The following is a 20,795-nucleotide window of genomic DNA, read 5'->3' on the forward strand; positions in this document are numbered from 1 at the left end:
GTTGGGAGAGGTAGGGGTTAGAGATCAACCAAAGGACTTGTATGCATGCATGTTAGCCTAACCAATAGACACAGACACTGGGGCGGTGGGGCTTGTCTTGATGGGTAAGAGAGGCTGGAGGTGTCAATCGGGGGAAAAGTAGACATATGTAATAGTTTAAACAATAAAAATGAAGAAAAGGAGACAGAGAGGATCATAGCCAAAAAAAATTAAAATGGCAATAAAAATTACTTATCAATAATTACCTTAGAGCCTGCCTCGAGCCTAAGAGCAGCAGCCTCATGTGGCCTGCCCCTGTCCAAGGAGCAGCAGCTGTGTGAGCAACCCGCTTCCCCATCTGAAGAGCAGCAACCACATGAGCAGTCGGACCTGTCTGAGAAGCAGCAGCCGCAGGAGCAGTCTTCCTACATCTGAGAAGAGGCTGCGCAACCCCCATCCGAAGAGCAGCAGCTGTGCACAGCCCGCACCTGCACTAGTCCGAGGAGCAGCAGCTGCACAAGCATCTTGCCCTCGCCCAAGCAGCAGCAGCCGCATGAGCAGCCTGCCCAATACGGGAACAGCAGCTGTGTGAGCAGCCCGCCCCCATCGAGGAGCAGCAGTTCTGCGAGCACCCTGTCCCCATTCGAGGAGCAGCAGCATCCCATCTCAGCCCGAGGAGCAGCAGCCACAGCCACACGAGCAGACCGCCCACATCCGAGGAGTGGCAGCTCTACCCAGCACGCACCAGTCGGAGGAGCAGAGCCACAACAGCCTGGATCTGTCCAACGAGCAGCAGCCGGTCCTAGGAGCAGTAGCCCCACAAGCAGCCCACCACATCAGAGGAACAACAGCAGCGTGCAGCCAGCCCCCATCCAAGGATCAACAGCCACGTGATCAGCACATCCTCTGTCTGAGGAACAGCAGGTGTGTGTGAAGCCTCCCCCCACCAGCCAGAGGAGCCACCACAGCAGTGAACAGTGCCCACACAGGAGCTCCTGCCAACTGAGGAGCAGCTGCTACAACAACCGCCAGAGGAGCAACCACAGCCCAAGGAGCCACTGCCACCCAAGGAGCAGCTCCTGAACGACTCAACATCTAGATATGTCGGTGAGATCAAACATGGGTAGACAAAGAAAGCCTCAAAGGAAAGAAAAGGAGGACAAGCCAAAAAAGCAGCTAAGTGAAACCGAGGCATGCAGCATGACACAAAAAGAATTCAGATTTAGGGTCCTAGAAAAGACCCACACCAAGACACATCATAATTACCATGGCAAATGTTCAGGGCAAAGAGAGAATCTTAAAAGCTGCAAGAGAGAGATGGAAAGTTACATACAAGGGATCTCCCATTAGATTATCAAATGATTTCTCAACAGAAATACATCAGGCCAGAAAAGAATGGATGGAAATTTACAAAGTGATGCAAAGCAAGGGACAGAATCCAAGAATACGCTATCCAGCAAGACTCTCATTCAAACTTAAAGGGGAAATAAGAAGCTTCACAGACAAAAAAAGGCTAAGGGAGTTTATCACCACCAAGCCAGCAATGCAAGAAATGCTAAAGGGACTGGTGTAAATAGAAGAAATAAAAAGCTAAGGAAGAAAACGGCCACAAAAAATAGAAATGGCTACAAACAAGTACCTTTCAATAATAACTTTAAACGTAAATGGACTAAATGCTCCAATCAAAAGACATCAAGTGGCTGAGTGGATAAAAAAAACATGACCCATACATTTGCTGTCTACAAGAGACCCACCTCAGAACAAGGGACTCACACAGACTGAAAGTGAAGGAATAGAAAAATATCTTTCAAGCAAATGGAAATGAAAAAAAAGCTGGGGTAGCAATACTTATATCGGACAAAATAGACCTCAAAGTGAAGGCCATAACAAGAGGTAAGGGAGGCCAATTCATAATACTAAAGGGATAGATACAACAAGAGGATATAACCTGACAAACATATATGCACCCAATGCAGGAGCACCCAAATACATAAAAAAAAACTCCTGGAAGGTATCAAGGGAGAGATCGACAACAATACAATCATAGTAGGGGACTTTAATACACCACTGACATCACTGGATAAATCCTCTAGACAAAAAAATCGGCAAAGAAACAGCAATCCTAACTGACTCACTAGATCAGATGGACCTAACTGACATCTTCAGAACACTTCACCTCAAAGCCACGAAATATATGTTCTTCTCAAGTGCTCATGGGACATATTCAAAAATAGACCACATATTGGGTCACAACCAAAGTCTCCCCAAATTCAAGAAGACTGAAATCATACCAAGCATCTTCTCAGACCACAAGGGCATAATATTGGAAATAAACTACAATAAAAACAACACAAACTACTCAAACACTTGGAAGCTGAATAGCATGTTATTAAATATTGATTGGGTTACCAATGAGATCAAAGAAGAAATTAAAAACATCCTGGAAACTAATGACAATGAAAACACAACAATCCAAAACCTATGGGACACAATGAAAGCAGTCCTGGGAGGGAAGTTTATAGCTCTACAGGCCGATCTCCACAAACAAGAAAAAATGGTAGTAAATCATCTAAATATACATCTCAAAGAATTAGAAAGAGAGCAACAAGAAAAGCCCAGAGGAAGTGACCCAAATAAACAAAATCAGAAACGATGGAGGTGAAATAACAACAGATCCCACAGAAATACAAATGATTATTAAAAAATACTATGGACAACTCTACTCCCACAAACTAGACAACCTGGAGGAAATGGACATATTCCTAGAAAAATACAACATTCCAAAACTCAATCAGGAAGAATCTAAAAATCTCAACAGGCCAATAACTATGGAAGAAATTGAAGCAGTCATCAAAAAGCTTCCCACAAACAAAAGCCCAGGACCAGACAGCTTCTCAGGGGAGTTTCAAGGAAGAACTAAAAACTATCCTCCTCAGACTACTACAAAAAATCCAAGAGGAAGGAACACTTACAAGCTCATTCTATGAAGCCAGCATCACCCTAATACCCAAACCAGGTAAAAACAACACAATGAAAGAGAATTAGAGGCCAATATCACTCATGAACAGCTGAAGTGCACTGAACCTGCCTGGGGGTTTGGCTAAACCCACCCTCCTAGCCCACCTTGCTCCTCCCTGGCCCAGTCCCTACCCCGCTCCAGGAGATTGGAGCCCCACCCTGAGCAGGTACAGCTGCGAAACAGCCACAATTTAAAGAATGGCGCCAAGCAGGAAGGTTTGACAGTTACTCCCCCTTCGGCCTCGCCACCCCTTTAGCGCCCCCCTAACTCCCTACCCCCTGCCAGCACCTCCAGGGACAACCAGCACTACAGGGATGCTGGCCAGAGCCTGCCTCTCCAAGGCCTGAGGAGAGCGCCTGACAGGAGCCCAGACTGCAAAGAAGGAAGAGGAAGCGTCCACGGGGAGCTCTTCAATCCCCCTGCACGGACAGCCTACCCCAGCCCCTACACCCCCAGGGGGACATATGTAATACTCTTTGTAATACTTTAAGCAATAAAACAATAATAATAATAATAATTACCTTAAATGTAAATGGATTAAATGCTCCAGTCAAAAGACATAGGGTGACTGAATAGATAAGAAAACATGACCCATATATATATGCTCTCTACAAGAGAACCACCTCAGAACAAAAGATACACACAGACTGAGAGTGAAGGGATAGAAGAAAATATTTCATGCAAAAGAAAAGGAAACAAAACCTGGAGTAGCAATACACATACCGTATCAGACAAACTAGATTTCAAAACAAGGACCATAACAAGAGACAAAGAAGGCCATTACATAATATTAAAGAGAATGATTCAACAAGAAAATATAACCCTTGTAAACATACATGTACCCAATATAGGAGCACCCAAGTACATAAAAACTCTTGATGGACTTTAAGGGAGAGAATGACTGCAATATAGTCACAGTAGGGGACTTTAACACCACACTGACATCACTGACCTTCCAGACAAAAAATTAACAAGGAAACAGACCTTAAATGACATACTAGGTCAGATGGATCTAACTGATATTTACAGAACATTTCACGTTTTCATATACATTTTTCTCAAGTGCACCTTGAACATTCTCAAAGATAGACCACATGTTAGGGCACAAAACAAGTCTATACAAATTCAAGAAAATTGATATAATACCAACCATCTTCTCAGAACACAATGGAATAAAGTTAGAAATCTACTACAATAAAAAAAATTCAAAAACACTCAAATACATGGAGGCTAAATAGCATGTTATTAAACAATGAATGGGTTACCAATGAGATCAAGCAAGAAATTAAAAACTTCCTGGAAACAAATGAAAATGAACACACAACCACCAAAACCTATGGGACACGGGGAAAGTAGTGAGAGGGAAGTTTATAGCACTGCAGGTCTACCTCAAGGAACAAGAAAAAGGACCAATAAACTATCTAACCCTACAACTAAATGAATTAGGAAGAGAACAGAAAGAAAAGCCCAGAGGAAGTAGAAGGAAGGAAATAATAAAAATCAGAGTGGAAATAAATGACATAGAAACTAAAAAAAAAAAAAAAAAAAAAAAAAAAAGGGCACAAAAGATCAATACATCCAAGAGTTTATTCTTTGAAAATATAAAATTGATGAACTCCTAGCCAGACTCATCAAAAAACAAAGAAAGAGGACCCAAATAAATAAAATCAGAAATGAAAGAGGCAATATAACAAACACCACAGAAATACAAAGGACTGCAAGCAAATACTATGAACAACTATATGCCAACAAACTGGACAACCTGGGTGAAATGGACAAATTCCTAGAAACATACAATCTTCCAAAAGTCAATCAGGAAAAATCAGAAAAACTTGAGTAGGCCAATAACAACGGATGAAATTGAAGCAGTAATTTAAAATCTTCCAGCAACAAAAGTCTTGGACCAGTTGAATTTTAGCAAACATTCAAAGAAAAACTAATACTTGTCCTCCTCAAACTATTCCAAAAAGTTACGTACGAGGAAGGAACATTTCCAGGCTCTTTTTAAGAAGCCAGCATTATGCTAATTCCAAAACCAGTTAAAGACACTACAAAGAAAGAAAATTACAAGCCAATTATCTCTGATGAACACAGATGCTAAAATCCTCAACAAAATATTAGCAAATAGAATCCATTAATATGTTAAAAAGATAAGACACCATGATCAAGTGGGAGGCAAGGCTGGTACAATATTTGCAAATCAATAAATGTAATACATCACATAAACAAATTGAAAGATAAAAACCACATTATCATATCAATAGAAACAGAAAAGGCATTCAAAAATCAGATGAATTTTAAAATAAAATAAAAAACTCCTTGATACATGTTCTTTTTCATATGTGCTGAATTTAGTGATTTGAAAGTTAAATTAAAGTCTAGGGTAGCTGCAGAGAGAAAAATAAAATCAATATCAAATTTCAGAAATATATGAGAATTTTCAGAGTTGGTTCAAACTACCTATTATGGGCTCTAACATGAGAATGTTGCTTTGGAAAAAGTGACTCTTGTCAAGTGTCATCGAATTAACATAAGGAAAAAAAAGTAAATACTAATAAGTAGGTACATTACATACATATAATCATCCCAAATTCAAAGGCAAGTTAGCTTATATAGTGTTATATTTTAAGATGAGGATGACATATTTGAGCAGTTGTCCCAGTAACTTATGAGGTAATCATTTAAATTCAGTTACTCCCATAATAGCTAAAAACAAATATAAAAACCATTCAAGAATGACCACAAATACAGTCTTTATTCTCTATGGTTCCAGAGACCAATCACAAGCCTTCTGTGTGAGACCTAGTTAATAAGAACATTATTTGAGAGGGATACAAAGAGAAGGATGGATTGCTGAGAGGAAAAAGTCATTTATTAGAATGTGACAAACTTTTAAATGTTTGCATTATCATTAACCAACTCCCTGGTTCTGTTTCCCACCCTGCAGACTCCATTCAAAGCTATCAGAGGAGCAAAACTGGAAAGCAGGCTCATGTCTAAAACACTCACACCCTCTTCTGACCCTTTTGGAGTACTGCATGCACACCTGTTACTGAAGTAGAAAACTCTAATAAAACTATAAATTAATAACAACGCAAGTAACATTTTCTACATAATTTTATATTCAAAATTCCCTTAATAAACTTAAATTTAGCTTAATAAAAATGTGAAAGACCAAATCTCCTATATAAAATTTATGCCCATGAAAAGAAAACCAACTATGTTCTCTTAACATTTTAAAACTTTACATATTTGCTAATTTTATTATAAAAATTACAGTAACATTACTTTGTGTGCCAGACACTGGGTATGAATAAACTAGTTCAATCCTAACAACAACCTTATGAGGTAGGCATCACCTTACAAATATGTAAAGTGAGGCACAATGAAGGTAGACAACATGCCCAGGATCATGCACCTGGGTGGTAAGGCTAAATTCAAACTCAATAACTGTGATGCTTACTAACTGTGAGACTTATTTATACCCAAAATATCCCTCTGAGTTAAAATGAAGTTGATATAATAAAATGAAACATAATTTAAATAGAGAAAAAATTTAAGTTATAAGGAAAATAAGTCATCCAAATCTCTAATTTTCAACAAAGTCCCAAATGGTACAAAAATATTACATGGAATAGTTTTGGTCATTTTCACATTCCATCTCCCTTGAAGATTCTGATCTAGATATCTGTGATATACCTTTTATGCATTCTTTTTATTCCCCATTCCTTTTTTCCATCAAACTATGCCCTTATTTATCTATGATCTGGTTCTTTAAAAGAAAAGAAAAAATCTAGTCCATACTGTATGTTTTATTTTTCTTCTATAAAGCACAACTACTTACCTATTCCTATCTAAATTACCTACTTCATTGAAATATTTCCAGTGCCTGGCTGGTGTGGCTCATATTTGAGTGTCAGCCTATGAACCAGGAGGTTATAGTTTGATTCCCAGTCAGGGCACATGCCCAGGCTGCAGGCTCAATCCCAAGTAGGGAGTGTGCAGGAGACAGCCTATCAATGATTCTTTCTCATCAATGTTTCTATCTCTCTCTCCCTCTCCCTTCCTCTCTGAAATCAATAAAAATATATTTTTAAAAAGATATTTGCATTAAGACAGTAAATCCAAATAGCATTACCAATTTCTTCTCATTGCAAGCATGATATTCTCATCTGCCTAGAAATAGAGTATCCCTACTTGAAATGAGGGCTGACAGACTAATCTAAGATTTCTAAAAATACTAACAAACAGGATATGAAGGCACAGTGTCTAATGATCTGTAGCTCAAAAACAAGATCTATCTAGAACATCTCTAAATTCAGTTTGCCTATTTAAAGCTATTAATATAAAAAATTAAGAACACTTAATAATCCAAGCATGGGGTAACCAAACTCACTGCCTTTCATGACCAGAAGATTCACCATGGTAAAGAACAAAACCTTCATTTAGATTTCTATTTTATATCTATGTTTTCATTTCACAATGCTAATTTAAAGTACACTTAGAGAAATCCAAAGTATTAAAAACATATAAACTGTACCAGTTTTAATTTGTTAGATCCAAAAACAAAATGGTTATATTTTAGTATAATAATTGATCATATTGCTAAAGAATTCATCATAACATTATGCTTATCTCCCAAATCTAAGCTATATAACAAAAAGAGCACAGGTAATACATATGAAAAGATGTCAAGGAATCAAGTCCCTGCAAATCCCAAAACCATTTTTACCTCTGTCTGTAGGATGGCAGCCCTTTGCTCCTTAGCAGTCAAGGACTCCTTCAGCACTTCAATGTGTTGCTTACTGTCCGAGAACTGGTTCGTAAGTGTTTCTAGCTTTGTCTGTAGAGCTAAGAGTTCTGTGTCCTTTCTGGAGAGCTCCTGCTTCACCTGACCAATCTATAGAAAAAAACAAAATGCTGTAAGGAAAAAAGAAATAAAACACCCACCTCTGATCTGGATCTTTGACAAATCTAAGTCACAAGATATGAAACTAAAAGCAGCATTAATCATAATTCATCTCTTTGCATCATCCAATCTTAGATGTTCACAAAGCTTATTTGACTAATATGAAAATTTCCAGTTTTATTTATTGTGTCTCTTAAACATTTTTTTAAATCCCTTAGAAAAGGAATGGAAAGAGAAAAATTCCAATTCAATTAGAATACTATGACACATTAATAAAAATATGAACTACACTTTTTTCATTTCGTGAAGTCAGGCCTTTTCAGAACATAATTCAGAATTAGTGTAGATGTAATTCAGAAAGGAAAAAACACTTCCTAGTATTGCTATTTAAATTTAAAATCAAAAGTTGACTGTGCTATATTTTTTATTAAGATTTTTCTCATTCTCAAAAGTTTACATAAAATCTTTATCTTAAAATCCACTTTGTATTATAAGACATTATAAATGTGTGCTTTTAAATATTTATTATTTTGATAAGTTGGGAGTATTGACCTAAAAATAGATTTCACCTACAAAATTATATTACCTGTAACATGCCATTCTAACTAAATGAAGATGACCTAAACAGAGAATGAATAACTCTTTCTGTAAGAATCTATATCATGTCTAATTTGACAGAGTAATTAATCCATAAATCAATATGATTATTCATTCTCCTATAAATTTTTCATCTTAACTTAGAAATATTTATTTCTAATACCTCCTTTGCATTTGTGTTTCTAAAAATTTTTTAAATAGTCTTTTATTCTAAATGTAAGTCAAAGTAATAGAAATTAAATCTGCTTTTACATTATGTCTACTGCTTAGGAAGGTAACTGCACTGAAAGACAGATTAATTATTGGAAGTAGAAATATGACAAGAGGTCAATAATCTCTGTATCACTGATGAAAGGAAAAGTACTTTTTATTTTTCTAAAGAAAATATATGTAAAATATTTTATTGTAATAACCTTAGATATAATCGGCAAATCTTTTCAGAACAATTTTCCATGAAGAAATATAAAATAAATTTTACTGTAATTAAAATTAGACTTTTTAAAAGCCCTAAGAATAAATTTCAAGAAGACAAGCATTTTTCTCATATGCATGAACTCTCCATTTACAGATATAGTTATTCATTCAACAAATATTTGTGTACTTATTGCATGCAAAGTACTTGAGGAGACTAAGGACATCAGTGGAAGATAATTATAAATAGCATCTATTTTCATCCTGTAATATATAGGAGTTATCACATACTGGAATGGTATAGTGTCTTTCATGATATCCATTTACCAACAAACATCAAACATTAGTATTATCCTATCGCTAACATATAGAATGCACTAAAAACATATTTGCTGTATGAATGAATATTCAGGAGAAATGTTCAAAGTGTTATCACTTCCTCAGCTAAAGAACTATGGCTTAAAGATTACTCAAATTTCCAGCTAACTCTAATCATGTGATCAAAAATAAATATAAAATCTCAGTTTCCTATCATCTGCATTATGAATTTTCAAATAATGTTATATTGATCATAAAGACTGAGAAAATAAAGAAAATATTCTAAATAGAAAGCAGAGTTTAGAAGCACAAATTGTGCTTAAAAGTTAGGAGTAGAAGCCTTGGTTTCCTAATCAGTAATAAGGAGAAAGTGAACCAGTGCCACTATGTTGTTTAGAGATTAAATAAAATAATGTATGGAAAGTGATTAGCTTGTTGTTTGAAACAAAAATAAATTACTTAATAGCAGCTGAGAAAAAAAGAGGGAAGTTATGGATTATCTTCTCTAGACAATACATGGTTACCACACACCAAATTAGACCCTTTCAGATAGAATGTTTCACTTCTGGCCCTGTACTAGAAAGTGGTCCATAAACAGCAAACATACCAAATTAGCATAAGGTTTTTTTTAATGCTGCATTCTAGTCTTATCCCACAATTGTTTTCAGAGTAGTTTTTTCTGACACTTGTGTGACAAATGTGTGCACAGCCTAGTATAAGGCAGTAGAGTGAAGAGCTTATCAGCACAGGTTCTGGAACCAGATTACTTATTTAAAAATCAAACTCTGACTCTTACTGGCTGTTTCCTAAGCACCACCCTGTTACCTCAGTGTCCTCATCTATAAATTGAGGTTGATAATATACCTATTTAATAGGTTATAAAATGCTTATAATAAGTGCTCAAGTGTTAGCTATTTTATTATATTTTGAAATGAATTTAAGTTCTTTAAGAAAGAAAACTGAATTTGATTTAAAGACTTTAATTATCTAATTTACTAGGTAAGTCTAAATAACTCTAAATACATCTTTTTTTATTTATTTTTTTATTTCCAATTAACATTTTATACTCAATTTTTAACATTTCACACATTGTTTCTGCTCAACCAATTTCAGGACTTGGTGAAAAAGTTGAGTGGTCGGCTGGGTAATAGGATAACACAAGGGAAGCCTTTTTTCCAAGGCTGGCATGTGAATAAAGTACCTACGCCGCCATCTTGCTTATACAGCTATTTTATAGAAAGGAACATTTTTTTGCAAAACCACCAAATGGAAACTTAAAGATGTCTACATATGAAGATAAAGCACTTTACTCAAGAATTTCAAATTCAAATAAATACTAGGTGATGGACCTAGAACATCTGTATATACCTAAGGAGAGAAACAAACTACCATTTATGTAAAGCAACAAGTCTCTAATAACAGGAAAGGAGTTGAGAATAAACAAGCTTTAAAGTACCATCCATACAGTGACAAAAGGAACAATAAAGAACCAGGTATAGGGCTTCCAGAACATGTGAGAGCTCACTGCACACAAGTGACATATGGTTCAAGCTGCTGAACAGGAGTTGGTTAAAGAGCAGAGCAGGCTGGTTAGTGCCAGTACTGGGCAAAGCTGCCAACCATAGGAAATGAAAAGTATAAGCCACCCAGAAGCCAGAGCTAGCAGGGTCCCACTGTGGGATCACTGCACACAAGAGGGTAAATCTTACGGCAAAGACCTCAGCCTGAAGACCAGCCGCTCTCTTTTTCAGCTCCTCCCCTTGAGCCTCTTTCGAACTTAGTTCCTCCTTCAGTTGCTCTACCTGTCACGACATTATTATTCTTTTTTATTTATGTGTCAACTTGGATCTTATCTGCTTTTGAGCCAGAGCAGTAACTGGAAGTAACAATAACATATATTGGAAACCCAATCAAATCTGTTTCCCTAATTCCCTCTTCAAAGGACCCTAGATGGTTTCTCTATTTTCACAGAGTTTTTAAAATTAACTGGGATGTGCTAATCAGCAAATGAGAACCAGGCCTTATATTGCTGAATATTTTTTCTCAAATTAGGACAAAAAATGAAAACTAAAAGAAAGTTTGAATATGTGAATTTTAAGTTTCAAATTAACATGAAATTGGCAGTAGTCATGTCATTAACAACAGATTCTTAAAATAATAGTGGAATACTATAGAGATTTATATGCCAGGTATGGGTACCACAGTAAGAAGTCAGAAACAGGAGGAATAGTTTTAATTGTCTCATTCCCTTACAATTTTCACTTCTGAGAAATTGGGGAATAATATAATTGGGATATGGCAGGAGGAAGGGGGATACTTATTTCCTAGGTAATCTATATGGATAAAAGGGTAAGTGACCAACCGTACATCCATCCAACCATCCGACCAACCAGCCAGTACATATGATGCACAACACTGACTCACGCATGCATGATACATATAAAGCTCTCACTGGCGCCAATCGCACGCAACCAATTAGCCAGTACATATGACAGGCACTGGCAATCCTATCTAATAAAAGGCTAATGTGCAAGTCGACCAAATGGTGGAATGACCAGTTGCTATGATGTGCACTGACCACCAGGGGAAGACGCTCAATGCAGGAGCTACCCCCTGGTGGTCAGTGCACTCCCACAGGGGAGCACTGCTCAGCCAGAAGCTGGGCTCATGGCTGGTGAGCACAGTGGCGGTGGCAGGAGCCTCCCCTGCCTCCACGGCAGCACTAAGGATGTCGGACTGCTGGCTTAGGCGTGCTGCCCCCCGCCCCCGCCCTCACGAAGGGCTCCCAGACTGCAAGGGCACAGGCCGGGCTGAGGGATTCCCGCCCCCCCCCCCAAGTGCACAAATTTCGTGCACCAGGCCTCTAGTTTAAAAACAAACATTTACTGCACAAATCTTTCTTTCAAATAATTTCCTTTCAATGTGCATGAATCTGTGCACCGGGCCACTAGTATTTTATAATTACAAGTATGATTTTTAATTAAACCACAACAAACCTGTAAACTGATAATTATAATAAACTAAATACTCCAATGCGCCTAAATAGTTTATAGAATCTAAATGGCTTTAGATCTAAGGAAGGAATATTGTGTGAATTTATAAGTATAGAGAGACATGTGATACTTATCTTACTTCACATATACCTGAAACACACATGGGAAACAATAAACCTGATACAAATGGATCTTCTCCAAGGGACAGAGCAAACAGTTTTTCTTTATGGAACTATATTTGAAGAAAAACCATGATTTTATTTCAGCCATATCTGGATGGGAGCTGGGGGTATACTGGGTTCAGCTTCTTAGGGTTTTGACTTTTAAAATACTTCACAAGAGGTAGAGAACTAAATGCCTCACATAGTGAGAAAACCTCAACTGGATGTAATCCTACTAAATCATCTCAGCAATACTGATAGACATGAAATGTTAAACTATAATAATACATACTTTGCCTCATACAGGTAATTTTGTTTTAAGTGAAAACTTGAAACAACTATAGAACATCTATAATTCTGAGTTTAATTCTGGGCAATTTCCACTTGAAAGAATTATTTTACAGGTATTCTTCCCTGAAGTTTGATAAAACAGTATGAAGTGTTACATCATCAGTAAGGGTGTAGGAATAAGCATCAATTCTCAAACCCCTTTTTAAAATTACAATATCTCATACCATTACCTTATTTTTCATGAATTTAGAATGACTCCGATAGACCTCCATTTGCTTCATTTCTTCCTCCCGTTCTTCAGTACTCAGAGCCCCATTTGATTTCAGCATCTGAATTTCCTCTTCCAAGTCTCGAAGCCCACGCTCCATAGAGGAAATTTTTGAATCCTGAGGACAATGGAAGATTTATACATTAAAGTAGTCATGAGAAATCAGAAAGTCAAACAACCCAGTCTTAGATGTGTTAAATTTAATTAAAATAAATATGCAAAGAAATTGCTATCTAGCAATTGATACCTTACTTCTAAAATATATCCTTATGGTAATTTGAATGGAAAGAGGAAAACTCATCTGTAATATGATTTTTCCTTTATCGCTTTCTCACATCTGCACCCTTTCAATTAAGGTTAAGAGAATTAACTAAAGAAATGAAAAACTCGTTAAAGTTTTTTGTACTTTATGGTCAATAGATATGTAGTGAAAACTTCTGTAATGTTATCAATAAAACCTTTTCCAGATATAATATCTTATCCTATTACTTGTGACTCCTAAAGGGTTTATTTCTGCCCACAAAATAAGGGGGGCATGTGTAACAGGGTTTCAAAGATTTATACAATGATGTGTGTAACTATATTTATAACTAGAGGCCCGGTGCATGAAAATTCATGCACTGGAGGAGGAGTCCCTCACCCCAGCCTGCCCCCTCTCACAGTCCGGGAGGCAACCTGGCAATCAAGGGAAGGTGACACCCCATCACACCTCTGCTGCTGCCACTGCTGGCAGCGCAAGCCTTGGCCTGCCCTGGTTACCTGAGCCTCAGGCGGCCCTGAGCGGCTGGGCAGCCACCATCCGAGGCCTGTCTGTGCCTTGGGCTGGCCCTGGGTGGCTGAGGGGACTGGGGGACTCCAGAGGCAGGCGCGCGGAGTGGCTGGGCCCACCTGGAGGCAGGCCGGGCCTTGCCACGTGCCTGCCACCCTGGTGGGGCTGAGGGGCCTGGGCACTGCCATCTTGTGGCTGTGGGAGCTGCCCTCTTTGAGGGGGGGGAAGTCAATTAGCATATGCCCTCCTTATTGGCTGTGGGCGCCATCATCTTTGAAGGCGGGGGAGGCAATTAGCATATTCCCTCCTTATGTGCTGTGGGAGCTGCCAGCTTTGAGGGTGGGGAAGGCAATTAGCATATTCCCTCCTTATTGGCTGTGGGCGCCATCATCTTTGAACGGCGGGGGAGGCAATTAGCATATTCCCTCTTGATTAGATAGGATTAGATAGGATAATTAAGATTTTATAACATACCACCGCAGAAAAGCAAAGAGATAAATAATTACATTAACAGTTACAGTTGCCCTAGCCAACTTGGCTCAGTGGATAGAGCATCAGCCTGCGGACTGAGGGGTCCCGGGTTCGATTCCGGCCAAGGGTACATGCCTTGGCTGCAGGCTTGATCCCCAGTGGGGGGGGATGCAGGAGGCAGCCAATCAATGATTCTCTCTCATCATTGATGTTTCCATCTCTCTCTCCTTCTCCCTTACTCTCTGAAATCAATAAAGAAATATATTTTAAAAAAAGTTTCTCATACTCATTATCTTTTTCTTATACTGCTGCATACGTATGAAATATTTCATAAAATTTTTTTAAAAACCACTGTCTTTGTAAACCATGACCACCACAAATATCACCTCCTAGTAGAATATCATTCCATATTCAATGTCTTGGCTTTGTTTGTGACTGTCTCTAGTGATTACTTTAAATGTCATTAATTACAGAAAGACCACTTTATATGTTGTCAGTTACAGAAAAACTACACAAAACAGATATATTTATATCAATAGTTACATATGCTTATTCATCTAAGACAGGGGTGGGAAACCTCTTTCCTGCCAGGGGACATTTGGATATTTATAACATTATCTGTGGGCCATACAAAAATATCAACTTAAAAATTAGCCTGCTATATTTGGTCAAGTATTTCATTAATTCACCCCTAATGCCTTTGCAGGGTCAGACCAAATAATTTCACAGGCTTTATGTAGTCTGCGGGCCAGACGTTCCCCATCCCTGATCTAAGAAATAAAGATCTTAAAACATATCAATTAAGTGCAGGCTTTATTTTATTTGGGATTTTAGAGAAACCATCCTTTAGAAGGTAATTTTGAGAATGACTTCCTGTTACACTTTAGCTCAAGGATTGCTGGACTGACTCTCCTTGTTATCATGTAGATAAAAGTTAAAGGATTTATCATGAGACAACTACTACTAGCTATTAGGTTCAGGGAGTGGAGGAGCATGTATTCCTCTGTCTTACATTACATACCCTTTAAAATTATCACAACAAAAAAAATTTTTTTACAAATCTATTCAAATTAAACTTACATTTGATTCTAAATAAAATATATTGGTCAGTACAATCAGAGATATTCTAAACCTAAGCCAGGATTTTACTTATTTAAAATTATTGGACCTTAGGCTACTACTTTAATTGCACTATCTGAAAATTCACTTTTGAGATGACTATAAATCTTCCTGGAAATATTAGGATGTACTACCTCAAGAATGACTAAAATACTAGGCATATGCATGTGATTAATCCACAAATGAAAGAAAGTGAAATGTGGTTCACCTCGGACATTAGCCTGGGTGGCAATGAAAGAAGGCCAGGGGAAGGAGGGCGTGTATTTCTAGCACTGTTGGTACTCCACACAAGGCAAATAGCCTTCAACTAAGAACTCGAGCTCTGCATATCATACAGACAGATTCCACCTCTACAAAACCCTACAAAAGGAGCTTGCCAAGGAACATTACCCATCTTCTCCCCTAATCCCAACACAGATAGGCAAATCAGCACCCACACTACCACATCATGCAAAATAAAAGCTTCTCCCTAGAAGGGACCACAATTGCAGCTCTGAAAGCCATGTGGCAGGCGCAGACTGCACAGAAAATGAACCTGCCTGGCTATTCTCTGAAATCAGGCCAGAAAATTAATGCATGATATGTTCAACTAGTTCCAGCACCAATTCAACTAGTATTCAGGCTGGGTTAATTCGAGGATAGTTCTTCCAATGAGGTTTCTTACTCCTAGAATCTATATATATAAAAGCCTAAGCAACCGATCGTTCAACCGGCTGACTGGTAGCTATGATGTGCAATGACCACTAGGGGGCAGACACTTAACACAGAAGCTGCTGAGCTGCGGTGACTTGGCAGCTGCAGTTCTCCAGGGTGTGTCATCCAAGAACTGCCCTCTAGCAATCCAGCATCCCTCGGGGGATGTTGGAGGGCCAGTTTCAGCCAGATCCCCGCAGACCAGGCCAAGGGACTGAGCACCGGGCCTCTAGTGTATAATAATTAAGTAAATAAATTCCTTATCATCTTACTGGTCTGGACTTCTCCAGCCCTAGGTCTTCCATCATTAACCAACCAATCCCACTAAGCCTACTGAAATCCTGTTCCTCATTAAATTTCCATTTCCTCAACTTTTTTTCAATTCCCAATTCCAAGAATACATGGTTTTCCCAAAGAATATAACTTTCCAGAACTCTCTCCAGCACCACAAAGGAGCAAGGGAAATATATGGGCACCCTAGTTTCTCAAAGCCAAACCCCTTTATCTAAAGCTCATATTTTAAGCTCCATTTCACACTACCTTCCTCACTGCAGCCATCCAGGGACTTCCCAGTCACTCCTGCCTCTTTTTTTTTTTTAATCTCTCTCAAGGATATGTTTTTATTGATTTTATTTTCTATTTCTTAAATCATCACCTGAGAATATTTTTCTATTGGTTTTTATAGAGAGTGGAAGGGTAAGAGGGAGGGGAAGACAGAGAGAGAAACATCAATGTGACAGAGACACATCAATTGGTTGCCTCCCACACGTGCCCCAACCGGGACCAGGACCAGTGATAGAGCCTTTAACTGCCTGCAACCGAGGTACATGACCTTGACTGGAATCGAATCCAAGACCCTTCAGTCGCTGGATGACATTCTAACCACTGAGAAAACCTGGCTAGGGCTATTTTTATTTAGTTTAGAGAGGAAGGGAGAGAAAGGGAAACATCGATGTAAAAGAAGAACATCAATTAGTTGCCTCCCATACACACCCCAACTGGGAATCAAACCCACACCTTTTTGGTGTACAGGACAATGCTCCAACCAGCTGAGCAACCCAACCAGGGCCAATCCTGCTCATTTTAAGAAGCCGTTGACACCTGACATTGGCACCAATCTTCCCTTCAAATGCCTCTTGCCACCATCCTTGGATTTCGATGTCTGAATTCTTTGATGTCCTGGATTCCAATGAACTCATCCTCTAGTCCAGTCATTCTCAACCTTCTGGCCCTTTAAATACAGTTCCTCATGTTGTGACCCAACTATACAATTATTTTCATTGTTACTTCATAACTGTAATGTTGCTACTGTTATGAATCGTACTGTAAATATCTGATATGCAGGATGGTCTTAGGCGACCCCTGTAAAAGGGTCATTCGACCACCAAAGGGGTTGCAACCCACAGGTTGAGAACCGCTGCTCTAGTCCATTTTAGCTATCCAGTTTATAAGGACTACACTCTGGATCCTACCTACCCAGGACTCTCTTCCCAGGCCTATCACACCATGACTCTCATTATCTGCTGTTCTTCAACCTCACAGAGATCTCCACATCCCTAACTTTTACATTTTCTCCCAACCTGGCAGTCCATTCTAAATTCTCTTCCTTCTCATCCAGGCTACATTCCTGGACTCATCATCCAAATAACTCTTTCACCATCATTCACAATTCATTTGCACACCAATAATATTGCTATATCTCTCCAGCAAAACTCTAACCCTAGGGCCACACAGTAATTCTTCCCTGCTCCTCCACTGCTATAGGAAAAAGAAGAAAAAAAATAGAGAAAAAGGGATGAAGAAGCATGAGAGGGATGAGTTGTAGAGAGAAAAAAGATTAAAGGAAGAAGGTAGGAGAAGGGAGGAGGAAAGGGGTAAGAGGAAGAAGAAAAAAGAAGGGGGAGGACGGAGAAGGAGGACAATTACATCACCTTGAAGATGATTGTTGGGTTCTTTGTCTATCAATTATCTTTCTTTCCCATTTTCCCCAAAGACGCTTCTAGATCTTCATAATTCTCTCTACCTCATGCCACACTCTCAGCAACTTAACTATTTCAGTTGTGATTTCAGCATAATGTCCAACTGAATCACCAGAATCTCAGAATCTCCTGTCTCGTAGCAGAATGGCTATAGATTAACGGGATTTAAAATAGATCCATTAACAATTAATACCATTATACTTCCCCAGTTTATCAAAATGTAAATAAAATAATTTTGTGAATGTAGAACATTCGTGCGTTTTAGTCTTAGGTTTTAACAGGGATCAGGAAATAACATGTATAAATAAACGTGTGGGAAATGTGAACATTCAATTAAACCTTTCTAAAGGTTCTTTACAAGATTATGTTCAGGACCACTAATTGTCTAACTACAAAGAATCCAGAATCTACTAATTTAAAATTGGTAAATCCTTTCCCCATTGAGAATAAAGATGTACACAATATAAACAAAGTTTTAAGAAGAAATCATACAAATTAAGAGAACACTTCTTATAACTGTATTTGAGAAGCATCTATTTATGTACCAGAAACTAAATACTCTTTTCATATCAACAAATATTAAATGAAGGTCCACAATGCAAAATATAGTGTCAATGTGTATTTAAAGATATATAAATATGTATAAATATAGATATATAAACATATATAGGTATATAAACATATAGATAGATAGATAGATAGATAGATAGATAGATAGATAGATAGGTAGATAGACAGACAGACAGACAGACATTGAGTGGCCAGATTATTATGACCACCCCATCAGTACTTTCTTGGGCCACCTTTTGCCCCATTCTACTTCGTTGGGCCACCTTTTGCCTTCAATACTGCAGCAATTCTTCTGGGCATTGACTCCACGAGATGCTGAAAGGTGATGCGAGGAATCTGACACCAGGCCTGATGAATAGCACTGTCAAGTTCTGTGAGATTTGATGGTTGTGGAACCACCTGCCTGATGGCTCTTTTAACTTCACCCCACACATGCTCAATTGGATTGAGATCTGGTGATTGTGGGGGCCACCTAAGCAAGGTAAAGTCTCCCTCATGTTCTTGAAGCCACACCTGCACAATACAAGCACTGTGTCATGGTGCATTGTCTTGTTGGAAGAAGCCATCTCCATTGGGATACGCTATCAACATGATAGGATGAACTTGATCAGCAATGATACTTAGGTATGTTGTGCTATTCAGACATTGTTCCACACGAATTAAAGAGCCCACATCATGCCAGGACCGGAAATTGGAGACGTTTTATCTTGGTAACTGCCGACAGCAAAGGTGTTTGAACAGACCTTTGGCTGTTTTGCTGATACTCCCTCCATGGTTCCGAGCACCAATGATAATCCCATGTTCAAAGGCTGTTAAATCGTGTTTACGCATATCTTCAGAAAAAAACCACTTCTACTGTCGTGATAAACAACCTGCTTCCCTATTTATAATGGTCTGGCACTCTAGCAACTTCAGTGTGAAATTATTGCTAACTTCCCTACAAATGTCAGGTGGTCATAATAATCTGGCCACTCAGTGTGTATCATTGTATAACTAGTATTCTGTACACCTGAAACGAATCCTATATAATAAAGAGGTAATATGCAAATTGACCATCACACACACTCGCACAAGATGGCTGCCCTCATGTGGTCAAAAGATGGCCGCCACAAGATGGCAGTCAGGGGAGGGCAGTTAAGGGCCCCCTACCAGGGATCGAGCCTGCAACCTGGGCATGTGCCCTGACTGGGAATAGAACCATGGCCTTCATAGGTCAATGCTCAGCCACTGAGCCATACCAGCCAGTGTCAAACTTTTTAAGAGATATAAAAAGTTAGAGAAAGAGAATTATCCTATCCATAGAAATCTTTTAGCTTTATTATAAAAGAACATGTTAATAAAAATAATAATAGCAGTAGCAGCTTACAGTAACTGAATGTTTACTATGAGCCAGTTCCTCTTTAAAGTGTTTCACTCTTTGAACTAATTAAACCTCAAAATAACCTACAGGATGGGTACTATTTCTATCACCATCCTATATAATAGCAGTAATATGCAAATTGACCGCTAGCCCAGCCCTCGGCGTCCTCCCCACGCCCCAGAGCCGTGCCGCCCGGACCTCCTCGCAGGGATGGCACCTCGGGAAGTAACGGGCAGGCACGCAGGTGAGGGGTTGGGAACCAGCAGTCCCGGATTGTGAAAGGGTGCAGGCTGGGCTGAGGGACACACACCCCCAGGGCACACATTTTGTGCACTGGGCCTCTAGTTTATTAATAAAGAAATTGAGGTATAGAGAGGTTCTGTAATTTGCTCTGTGTCACACAGTCAAGGAAAGACAGATTTTGAGTCCAGGGACTTTATCTCAGAAGGCAAGCTCTTCATTGCCAACTGCCATACCATACAGCCTAAGATTTCAACCTACTGTTAATTTAAAGCAGAGGTTTTCAAAGTATGGCCACGAAACCTTGAGGGTGTCCTCCAGACCCTTTCAGTAAGTCTGCATAGTCAAAACTATCTTCTTAATAATACTATCACTTTATTTGCCTTTTCTATTGTGTAAACATTTTTAATCTACACTAATAAAAGAGAAACATGGTAATTAGTGTCACTCCGCTACCCTTCCCATTGGCTAATCCCCCTGTCACTCACAGAGTAGGGCTGAGATATGCAAATTAACTGGCAGCCAAGATGGCGGCCAGCAGCCAGGCAACTGATGTGAACAGGGAGGCTTGCTTGCTTCAGTGACGGAGAACTCCAACATTCCCCGCCTGACTTGCCGGCCTCTCAGCTGCAACTCTAAGCAACTAAG

At 38.9% G+C, this 20,795-nt stretch overlaps 1 protein-coding gene across 10 annotated transcripts in view; it reads right to left on the minus strand.

Annotated features, from left to right (window-relative positions):
• ERC1 (ELKS/RAB6-interacting/CAST family member 1) overlaps positions 1–20,795 on the minus strand; it is a 496,604-nt gene that overhangs the window by 385,904 nt on the left and 89,905 nt on the right. For 4 of the 10 annotated variants that reach the window (XM_015568838.1, XM_006771286.2, XM_006771291.2 and 1 more), the window contains exons 5-6: positions 12,909–13,064; positions 7,731–7,898 (exon numbers count right to left, since the gene is read on the minus strand). In XM_015568838.1, coding sequence (XP_015424324.1) covers positions 7,731–7,898; positions 12,909–13,064 — 324 coding nt within the window. Of the gene's footprint in view, positions 1–7,730; positions 7,899–10,942; positions 11,036–12,908; positions 13,065–20,795 lie in introns of all 10 variants that reach the window. The other 6 variants (XM_015568837.1, XM_006771283.2, XM_006771290.2 and 3 more) reach the window with 2 other exon arrangements.

The sequence above is a fragment of the Myotis davidii genome, unplaced genomic scaffold, assembly GCF_000327345.1.
Source record: "Myotis davidii unplaced genomic scaffold, ASM32734v1 scaffold944, whole genome shotgun sequence".
NCBI classification, from domain to species: Eukaryota; Metazoa; Chordata; class Mammalia; order Chiroptera; family Vespertilionidae; genus Myotis; species Myotis davidii.